Source organism: Erinaceus europaeus, chromosome 4, assembly GCF_950295315.1.
Source record: "Erinaceus europaeus chromosome 4, mEriEur2.1, whole genome shotgun sequence".
In the NCBI taxonomy this organism is placed as follows: Eukaryota; Metazoa; Chordata; class Mammalia; order Eulipotyphla; family Erinaceidae; genus Erinaceus; species Erinaceus europaeus.
The window spans coordinates 43,711,591-43,723,352 of NC_080165.1; the positions used below are offsets into that span (position 1 = coordinate 43,711,591).

General features: G+C 40.3%; 1 protein-coding gene across 1 annotated transcript; it reads left to right on the forward strand.

Annotated features, from left to right (window-relative positions):
* Window positions 1-984: 984 nt before the first annotated feature.
* On the forward strand, window positions 985-1,302 carry LOC103121331 (small ribosomal subunit protein eS27-like). The gene has a single exon (XM_007531860.3). The coding sequence runs from the start codon at window positions 999-1,001 to the stop codon at window positions 1,263-1,265; it is 267 nt and encodes an 88-aa protein (XP_007531922.2). The 5' UTR covers window positions 985-998; the 3' UTR covers window positions 1,266-1,302.
* The last annotated feature ends 10,460 nt before the right edge of the window (window positions 1,303-11,762 follow it).

Below are 11,762 nucleotides of genomic sequence, written 5' to 3' on the forward strand. Positions count from 1 at the left end.
ACAAGAGGTGAAGCAGGTCTCCAGCTATCTATCTATCTCTCCCATCTCTGTATTCCCCTCCTCTCTCGATTTCTTTCTGTCCTATCCAACAACAACAACAGCAATAACAACAACTAGGGCAACAACAAAGGCAACAAAATGGAACAACACCCTCCAGGAGCAGTGGATTAATAGTGCAGGCACTAAACCTAGTGAATCCCTGAAGGCAAGCTATATATATCAGAACAAATTGTTAATCATCAGGAACCCTAAGGTAAGAATAGAGAAGATGAAATTTGGGTTTTTTTTATGCTGGAAGAAGTTAGAAAGTCTATTTTAGGTTTACTCCAAGATGGCCCCAATTTTTATAGAAGGTATAGTTTAAGTGAAGAAATAAATCCATATGATATAGATCATTTTCTTGGTCTATACTATCATGTTTCTTACTTCAGTATGCTATCACTTTGCTCATGTTCTACTCTCTTAAATAGATATAAAATAAAACATTGAAATACATTAAAGATATTTAAATTACAGCAGGCTATTTTTTCTTCTTTTTTTTTTGTTAAAGAAGTGTTGTTGCTTCTTTATTCATTACTCCTCACTATTTTCACTCAAAATTCACATATTCTGGGCATATGTCTTCACAAATACACAGACATATTGACATATTTTTGTACTCCTTGACATCTGGTTATGTTGGTTAAACATACAACTCTTCTGTTTGCATTTAAACAGGGCTAGAAACTACACTTGACTGTGTCAAAACTTATCTGTGTACTCCTTAATCACTAATAGAAATTTTTGCAGGCATAATATAAAATCAGTCAGGTTACTTAGGGACTGTCAGTGAAATGAATCAGAAGTAGTTAGTTGGATGAGGTCATTACTTGTTGACTTGGCTTACTATGTTGCATACGGAACAGTACTTCCTCATGCTGCTTTCTCTATAGTTCCCTACCATTTTATTGCTTAAGAAAAATCACCCTTTCTGGCGGTGACTGCCTCCCCACAAGAACATGTCTCTGGTGAAGGACCTCCTCCATCCCTCTCCTGAAGAGGAGAAGCTGAAGCACAAGAAGAAGCAGCTGGTGCAGAGCCCCAACTCTTACTTCGTGGATGTCAAGTGCCCAGGATGCTATAAGATCACCACCGTCTTTATGCACCGTCTTTTACCATGCACAAAAGGTATTTTGTGTGTTGGCTGTTCCACTGTCCTCTGCCAGCCTACAGCAGGAAAAGCAAGGCTTACAGAAGGATGTTCCTTCATACGGAAGCAGCACTGAAAGCACTCTGAACCAAGATCAGAGGGAAATCATCCCAATAAAACACATTTTGGATTAAAAAAAAATCAAAACAGCTTTCCTTATAATATTCCAGTACATTAAGAAAAGGTATGACTGAGTTCTCACTGTGTGCAAACTGAAAACTAAAAGGAAGTTAAAACACTCTTTCCCATAATATACAACCATTTAATCACTAATATATGGGTAAGATGGCTACTTTAGTTATATACACTGTAATATAATACATATAATACAAAGAAACTTGGTGAGGTTATTGTTAAATGCCATACATTTTGATTTTGGAGCGCTTGAATTTTCAACTATAATATGGTACTGAGGCATGAAAGAAATCATCCTGTATTTTTGCAAATCTCTTAGAGGTTAGAAACCAAAGGATCAGATAGGTGGAATAACAAATGATTTTATTAGCACATTTTATTTAAAGACTACCTTCATTTTTTTTATTAGAGATTGCCATTAGTGATAGATTTTGAAATGTAAGCAATATTTCTATATAAAATAGAAAAAAGAAAACACAACTTAATGCATCTAAACTGTCCATCAAATTCAGATGAATGAAAGTGTGGCTGGAAGCTTACAGTTCTTTTCCAAACTGAATTTGGTAGCAGCAATTGTACTTTCTTTAATTTGTAATTGTCACTCTCTTGGTAGGCTACACTACACTGATAACCCTCACATCCTCTCTATAACTGACTGCCTATGACAAGTCTTGTTAGTTCATGGGTAAATAATGATACAGGCAACACAACATATCAAAAGGTTGAGTATGGAGAAAGAATAAAATGCTCTAGCAGTATGTTACATCCTGGCAACTAAGAAGCAGATGAATATCTATCTCTCTTTCTCTCTCTCGTTCTCTGTATGTATATATGTATGCATAATATGTATGTGTGTGTGCATTTACACAACAGCCCCTATGTTGACGATCGCCAAACAATAGCAAATGAAGCAGGTGAGAGAGTAAATACACCATGAGAAAAAGCAGTTGAGTGAACACATAATGATAAAGAACATATATCATAAAATCTTTAGATGCAATGTGCCATTGCCACTACCAAATTCCTATGCAATTATCTGAGTATTCTGAGGTTTTTGACTCCTACTTTTCCTACAAAGTAAAATGTGTGGCAGAGAATAGAAGCATGACTTTTCAGAGTCACAGCCTTGTTTTGGGGAGATGCCTCAGTAGCTGGGACCCTCTTGTAACTAATAAATGTCATTGCTACGAGAGAGGGAGGGATTTAAAAGCATGAAGAATATAAGGAATAAATATCCTTATAGTCTGAGTGGGGTATTGATAGAGGGTCATTGGTTTGGATCTGTGCAACTTTCGGGAAAACAACCTGTCAGCCAGAAGTTGGCAAGACAATTAGGCAAATCGAAATAGGGTTTTCAGGATTAAATAACTTGATGTAGTAATCACCCTATCAAATCCTTCCTACTTATTAGACACTCAATTACTTGTGCTTTTGCTATTTCTGTTTGCTATGAGAAAACACTTTCTACACACTAAAATGAGTAGAGACTCACTCTAAATCAATCTTGTGCCAGTTTTTAGCATGACTGAATTGGTAATGTACTCTTTCATAAGAGGAAGGAACATCTTTTCAATGTAGAACAGTCACAAAACACCAGGATGAAATCTATTCAATCAAAGCAAATTTTATCAGCACATGGTTTGTCTCTGACTCAGTCATTCTGTTTGTGGGATTCTCTTCCCCTGACCCTCTACTTGAATTCCAGAAATGTTCCCTGTTCATCCACAGTTTTCTAGATTGTGAGTCTCTCTTTTTAAAGGGGCAGAAATTACAGTCATTGTTCTTTAATCTTCTTCTTCTAGCGTTTGCCCTTCTTCCGTAGCCAGTCAACAGCATCAGGTTGAGCCTGATGTAAAGTTTCGAGACCTCCTTTGAATCTGGAGAGGTGGCAGTCATTGACTATGTGGGTCATAGTCTGTCTGTAGCCGCAGGGGCAGTTCGGGTCGTCTCTGGCTCCCCAGCGATGGAACATAGCAGCGCACTGGCCATGGCCTGTTCGATAGCGATTGAGGAGGGCCCAATCATAACGTGCTAGGTCAAAGCCGGGTTGACACTTGCAGGGGTCTGCGATGAGGTGTTTGTTCTTGACCTCAGCTGACTGCCAACTCTGTTTCCAAGAGACTGGAACAGAGAAGTTCAGTGTAGGCGTAGGGGACCAGATTGGGTGACGAAACGTCAAGCGTTGGACAGGGTGGGTGAAGATATCCGCGTATATTGGCAGGTCCGGTCGAGCATAGACGTGGGAAATGAACTTAGATGATGCCGCATCCTGACGAATATCTGGCGGGGTGATGTTGCTAAGAACTGGCAGCCATGGAACCGGGGTGGAACAGATGGTTCCAGAAATTATCCTCATGGAGGAATATAATTTGGAATTGACCAAGTGGACATGGGGGCTACGGAACCATACTGGGGCACAGTATTCTGCAGTGGGATAGCATAATGCCAGAGATGATGATCGTAGTGTGGAAGCGCTCGCGCCCCATGAGGAGCTGGCCAGTCTTGCAATGATGTTATTCCTCGTGCCCACCTTTGCTGCAGTTTTTATGAGATGTTTGTGAAATGACAGAGTGCGATCGAGAGTAACGCCAAGATAGACTGGCTGGGCTTCATGCCGGATTCTCGTATCGCCAAGCTGCACATTAAGCTCACGCGAGGCTGAGGCATGGTGTAGATGGAAAACAGATGATACCGTTTTTGCAGTGCTAGGGATTAGTCGCCATTTTTTACAGTAATCAGATATCAGAGACATGTCTTTCGTGAGTGTTTCCTCAAGGATGTCGAACTTGGATGCCTGAGTTGCACAGCAGATGTCATAGGCGTAGATGAACTTCCTTGAAGAAGTTTCTGGAAGGTCATTGATGTAAGTATTAAATAGCGTAGGAGCCAGAACAGAGCCCTGGGGGAGGCCACTTGAGACAAGTCTCCATCTGCTAGACTTGTCACCCAGATGTACCCGGAATCTTCTGTTTTGGAGAAGAAATGATATAGTGTTGGCCACCCATGGAGGCAGGCATCTTGAGATCTTGACTAGGAGACCACGGTGCCAGACCGTGTCATAGGCTGCTGTGAGATCAACAAAGACAGCACCCATCTTTAAATTCTTCTGGAATCCATTTTCAATGTAAGTTGAGAGGGCCAGGGCTTGTTCGCAGGTAGATCTTCCTGGGCGGAAACCAGCTTGGGTGGGTGATAGGAATTTCTCTGTAAGATGAGAAATACGTGACAGAAGCAACCTCTCAATGAGTTTGTAACACACGGAAAGGAGAGAGATTGGTCTATAGCTGGCGGCCAGTGTTGGGTCTTTCTTTGTTTTCAAAACCGCTATTATCTTCGCACGATGCCAAACTTTGGGCATAGACTCAGATTCCAAGATGTGGGACAGGAATGAAGTGAGCCACTTCTTTGCTGCGGGACCCAGGTTAAGAATGAGTTCTGGGGTGATGTTATCATAGCCAGCAGCTATTCCCGGTTTAACCCTCTTCAAAGCGTCTTCCAGTTCAGACAGTGTAAAGGGAGAGAGTTTTGGAGATGGACAAGATAACCGGAAGTGGGATGACCACTCGTGGGAAATTTCTCTTTTCCAGACTGGGTCGATCTTAGCACGTCCAACTTGAGTTAGGTGACTGGCCACTGAGTTTGGAGATACGGGAGGATGGGAGACAGGAGGGGGTTGGTTACCGGCACCCAGTCTGTGAAGAAGCTTCCAGGCCTTCCTATTTGAGTGGGTGAAGTTCAGACTTTCCGTGAGTTGTTGCCAGCGGGCTTGGCGTGCTGCATCCAGGGAGGCAATGAGATGGTCAGCCACATCTGGGTTGCCCGACTCATCATACTGCTTTAGTAGTTGCTCGCATTCAGCATCAAGACAAGGCGTATAGTTAGCACGTCTCCCAAGAGGAATGGCTTGGGAAGTTGCTTTGAAGATGGCTTGGTGGAAGCGCCTGTAGGAATCTTCAGAGGGGATAGAGTTAATTGGAATTGCAGGAATAGATTTGTTGGTAAGATCACTGAACAGACGCCAGTTTGCTTTCCGAAAGTTCCATCTTAGTTTCTCCGAGCACAGAATCAGTGGGAGCTGGAGACCAATGTGGATGATAGCTGGGCGGTGATGACTGTGCGGGAAGTCCTTGAGAACTTGTCTCGTAGCGGGAAAGGCTTGGCCGTTGACTGTGCTAATCCAGCACAGATCGGGTGACGAGTCTTTATTCCATCTAGCACTGTGAAAAAAGCCTGGCTGTTTGGGATTGTATAATAGGGAGAGGTCATTCGCTGAAGCCCAGTCGGCTAAGATAGAGCCATCAGCACAAGTGGAGGAATATCCCTAGTCTTGGTGATGACTATTAAAGTCTCCAACGTAAACGGCTGGGTGATTCGGGCTAGGCAGGACCTCATTATCCCATGAGGCACTGGGGGGCTTATATACATTGATGAGCTGAATAGTTCCAATAGTAATGGAGTCGTAGAAGGTCGAAGAGGGATGGGATGCATTGGATCGACCTTCCCGTGGTGCATCTCGTGAGTACCCATTCATTGGGGAAACTGACGATCCTTCCTAGCCGACTGAATCTACATGGATCCCAGTCACTTTCAAAGCCAGCAACAAGCAGCTCCTGACAGCTTTCAAGCTGTTGGTCCTGCTCTTCGAGTCCTCCAACTTAATGTTGAGGGGCTGTCCTTTGCCAAACGCATTCTTTTTGGTCAATTGGCGATACAGCATCAGGCAGATGTTAACTGCCTACAAGAAACACATATAGCAGTCGATGAAGCTGCTCGATTCACCATCAGTGGATTCGATTTAATATGCTATAATCTCCATCCTAAACACGGCCGAGCCATCTATGCCAAATTGTGTCTTGCGGACGTTTACCGTTCTTTAATCATAACAGCAGCTTTCATTTTCATTTTTGAAGTAGAAGTTGTATGCTACTCAGATTATCCCCTTGAGGACCCAGGCATTTATTCTATCAATTGGCAGGATTATTTGCTACTAATATTTCACAACTGAGTCTTTCTCTGGGAATTTCTCTCAGTCAACATTAGTTGAGTCACCCAAATCTGAATCTCTCCTTAACGACAGTTTTTATCTGGAGACTCAGAGATGTAAGGCATAACTGCTAGGCTCCCCAAGCCAAAATGTAGAATAATGAAAGAACCAAACCATATGTAGAACTTAAATGATCCCTTTACTGGAAGTGTACTGTAGTCTAATTTCTCCTTCTTCTTTCTGCCATTCTTGAACTCGCTTCTCCTGTGTCAGAGAATTTTCCACAGACATAGGGCAAGTGCTGAAAGTAACACTTAAGGTCCTATTGCAGAACATAGTTGCCCAATATATGTGCAGACTCTGTGTGCATTTTTTCTTTTATATCTACTTCCTGAATCTTCTTATTTTCTATTTTTTAGCTTAAGCACAAAAATAATAATCATATACTCCTACATATTCTTCACTGACATGAGGAATATTACAGTCAACATTAGATTGATAAAAAAAACTCAGGAGAAGTTTACTAATAACAGAAGAATTTTACTAATAGAATGCATACTTCCTATACACTTGGGAGAGACCCAGAAAAAAGGATATGTAGTTTTAGATGACATCCTTAAATAGCTTAAAGTAAAAATTGTTGGAACACCAAGCAGGAGGTCACTTAGGAAGGTTATCAGAGAAGGCACAGTAAACTAAGAAATTTAAGAGATTTAAGTTCTTCTACATTGATTAATTCTTCTAGATGTCCTTTAAGGATGATGTTTACATTCAAATATTTCTTTCAGTGATAATGTTTGCCTGCCTTGAAGACTACTTCCATAAAATTAGCCCCTTTCCAGAAACATTTTGTTGTATCATACTTTTGCCATCGTCTACCAAGGTGGTTTTACCATTCTTCTTTTTAGGGCCAGATGGTGGCACACCTAATTGAGCACACACATTACCATGAGCAAGCAAGCATTCAGGTTAAAACCCCTAATCTCCACCTGTAGGGGAAGCTTCATGGTGAAGCAGTGCTGCAGGTGCCTCTCTTTCTCCCTCCCTATCTCCTCTCTCCCTTTAAAATTCTTATTTAAGAGTGGGTCATTGTGATCTTCAAATTCTATAAACCAGCTCACTGGTATTTCTTAAGTGTTTGAAACAGTATTCCTGTACCACAAGAGACTGCTACCATATTTATAAGTCAATTTTAGTAAATTGACTTAGTAAATTTTATGTTCTAACTTTGTGATTTAAAACACTCATTAATCAATCCAACAGTATTTTCCTGTTCTTGCTAGACATTTTGAATAAGTTCAATGACAGTTCTTCTAGGGTACAAATATTTTCTTTCTTATGAAACCCAGCACTTCCTATTTTTACTATATTTTCCTATGTCACATAATAACTTTGCCTTAATTTCTAAGATAATAGAAGAAGCGAAATGGATGAGAGAAAAATTCAGTTAAGGGGGTCGGGCGGTAGCCTAGTGAGTTAAGTGGACATGGCCCAAAACGCAAGGACCAGAGTAAGGATCCCGGATAAGCAGGTCTGCAGGTGTCTATTTTTCTTTTCCCCTTTCTGTTTTCCCCTCTTGTCTCGATTTCTCTCTGTTCTATCCAACAACGAAAACAATAACAACACTATTAATAACCACAACAAAGATAAAACAACAAGGGCAACAAAAGTGGGGGGAAAAATAGCCTCCAGGAGCAGTGGACTCATAGTACAGGCACCGAGTCCCAGCAATAACCCTGGAGACAAAAAAAAAAAAAAAAAGTTAAATCCTAAAGTCTTGGGACTCGGGTTGTAGCGCAGTGGGTTAATCGCAGGTGGCACAAAGCGGAAAGACTAAAGTAAGGATACCAGTTCCAGCACCAGCTTCCCCACCTGTAGGGGAGTCGCTTCACAGGCGATGAAGCAGGTCTGCAGGTGTCTATCTTTCTCTCTCTCTCTGTCTTCCCCTCCTCTCTCCATTTCTCTCTGTCCTATCCAACAACGATGACATCAATAATAACTATAAGAATAAAACAACAAGGGCAACAAAAGGGAATAAATAAATAAAATAAATATTTTTAAAAAAATGCTTTAGTCTTGCTTTTTTCTGTTTTGTGTTGATATATAGTAGGAAGGAGTAAATCACTTCTTCAGGCGTAAATTTCATGAATGTTTGGGATTTTAATGTTTTTGAGTTAATTGACTTAAATATTTCAGTTCTTACTCTATGCCAAAAAAAGCCCTAACTTTGAAAAAAGGCAGTTGAAAGGTTAGCCTTCCTGATGTATTGTTATACTTAAAATTAATTTTTTTTGTCTCATCTTTGACTGTGCTGCCCTCTGTCTATAGGAGATAAGAGTCTCTTTATGCTGCAAAAGAGATTTTGACTTTCACCCTTTGTCTTTAAAGGGTGGTTAATCACTTTCAACCTTTCATTGTCTTTTTCCCCATGAAAAAATTGTGTTCAGCAATAGCCACCTTATTCCATTGTCTGTATAGTGCTATTTAATCATCTCAAACACTTAAGATATTGCACCTGCCAAGCATTCCCTTCCATTAATATGGCATTCCAGTTTACCATTGAATAAATTTTAGCAAATTTGAAGCTGTCAGATGCCTGGGACTATTAGAATTTCACCTACCACAGTGGTAACTAGTCAGCCCACATATAACCGAACTCCAAAATTCCATTCTGTATTCTCAGAATACTCTTGATTCCTTTTTTAATTTTCTTTTTTTATATCTTTATTTATATATTATTGGATATAGACAGAGAGAAATGGAGAAGGAAGGGGTAGATAGAGAGGAAGAGAGACAAAGACACACCAACAGCCCTGCTTCACCACTTGTGAAGCTTTCCCCCTGCAGGTGGGGACTGGGGGCTTGAACCCAGGTCCTTGCACACTTTAATGTGTATGCTCAATCAGATGTGCCACTGCCCGCCCCTGTACTCTTGATTCCTAAAGTCTCAGTACTGATTTTAAAATACACACACACACACACACACACACACACACACACACACACACCTATATGAAATGTGTATTTTCACTGTAGAAGGATAATCAAGGAAATGTAGTATTTTCACTGTAGGAAGATAATCAAGGAAACCAGGGAGATCTTCACTCAAATCTACTTATAAACAACCTACAACAAACAAGTAAAGAAGTTGACAGAGAAACCCTAGATGCCATCCACTTTAGAGAGTTGTTATTACTGTTGGTTTAGAGCATACACACAGTCATCATAGTCTGGGACAATTTGTCATGGCAGGGATAGAGAGCCATACATAGTACTAGTATGATAACAACTTAAAACTGATAGTGGGATGGTGTTCAGTTTCTTTAGAGAGAAGTGGGAGTTTCTTAGAGGAGATAATATTCAGAATCTAATAGGCAGATAAAAAGAGATAGGAAGCCAAGACTGAATAATCATGGCTTTTTTTGGCATCAAAACCTCATATACATATAATGGTTCTAAACACAACTTTTTCTTTTCATTTCAGACCAAGAAAGACGGCAGAGACAGAGATAGAGGTAACAATGATGTGACCAAACATTTCCTGGCATATAGTGTTATCCTATCTTACTAAATGTTAAACTTGGGACCTGTGCACAGTAAACTATATTTTCTTCTCAGTAAAATATCTCCAGGTTCCAGTAATGGAACTTTCAAAAAAAAAAATCCCATATAGTTGGTTTGACTAGCATCTGGGCATAGAGATGTGGTTGAGAATAAACTAGAGAAAAGGGTCCCTCTTTCCACTACCACTGGTCACTTCCATAAGTAACAGCATCTTGTGGGCTCTCCCAGGACCTTGGCTTTACCATAAAGCAATGACAGTAGAAATAGACCCATTCTCCAAAGGGATGTTTAGAGTATCCTGCCTTGCCACTAGAAAAAGACTGGTCCTAAAAGGAGTGCAGCCTGCAATGTTCCCTAGATGTGACCATGAGCTATAAGCTCAGACCAATAGAGACTTAAATGTTACATAGACTTTGGCACTAAATATAAATATATATTTACATATGGGCTCTGAAACAGGTGGATGGAGGTAAATAGTAAATTTTAGCCACAGATTTTTTTTCCTCATAAGAATGGGAGCCACTTTCTCCCCAAACCAACTTTTTAGCCCTTTTCTCTACTCTTGACACCATTCTCTCAGACAATATCCGCATCCAACCTCAGGCTAGCTGCCAATTTGAAGAAAAACTACTATAGTTGTATGCCCCCAGGAACCCGTCTAAAATGGTTCTCCTACCTTTCTTCTACCGTAAAATCCCTAATCTAATCTTGCTCTGATGCTACTTTTTGGTTCCTGTACATTAACCATCTTGTCTGAACTTAAGTCATGCCACTTTCCAGACACCAAATTATAGATGTTACCATAACTCCACCCCAACTTCTCTGGGCAGACAACCTCACCAGTGTGTCCTGGACCCTCACATCTCCAGAGCTCTGTTCCACTGGGGAAAAATAGAAACAGGCTGGGGGTATGGATCGACCTGTCAAAGCCCATGCTCAGAGGAGTAGCAGCTACAGAAGCCAGAACTTCTACCTTCTCCTCCCCATAAACAGCTTTGATCCATACTCCCAGCTGGGGAAAAGTGACAGGATGAAGATAAGAGGGCTCTGAACTCCAGCCCCATCAGCACCCAGAGAGAGAGAAGGAAAAGGAGAGGGACATATGGAGTTAGCCACAATGTTATGAGTGGCTTAGAGGGGAAGAGAAAGTTGAATCAGAAAAAGAAGGGACAACTATGTATAAATGTGGACAGATAGTTGTAGAGAAGATGGTTGGCCCATGTCTACAACTTCAGGGGTACTGGTGGTGGATTACAGTGGGGAGAGTGAAGATTCAGAACTCTGGTGGTGGGAATGGTGTGGATTCAAACCCCTCTCAGCATGTAATTCTCTAATATGAAAACATATATAAAATAAATAAATAAATAAATAAAAGAATAAACTGGAAAGAAAATATAGATTATGTTGTAGACAATTTTGTAATTTTATTAGGGCTCTAAGAAGCCTGAATTCTATTCTGCTTCAGACTTGGTTGATCTGAAATGTATTATTGTAAATCTTACATTGATTTTATTGACATACTATCAGTTTATAATACTGTAGAATTTCATGGGGGTATAGCTTTATCCCTAAAAATGTATATAAAATTATACCTCCTACCAAATTTCTAATGTTATCTCACCATCAAAAAGACTCTTCAGCCCACTTTCCTGTCATACCCTTTTCCTTCTGAGAACACCCATAGTTTTCATTAAGCCTAAGATTTACTTTTTATATTAAACTGCTTTAATAATTAATAAAACTGGAAAACTATTATAATGTGTACAAAACCACATTTGAACACCCTAAGATGTCCAATGCAACTAACATGTCTTGCCAAGTTCACATCTTGTAACACAGTTTTTCAAAATCAAGCTTCTCCTGTCATTTCTATTTAATTGAAAAAATATC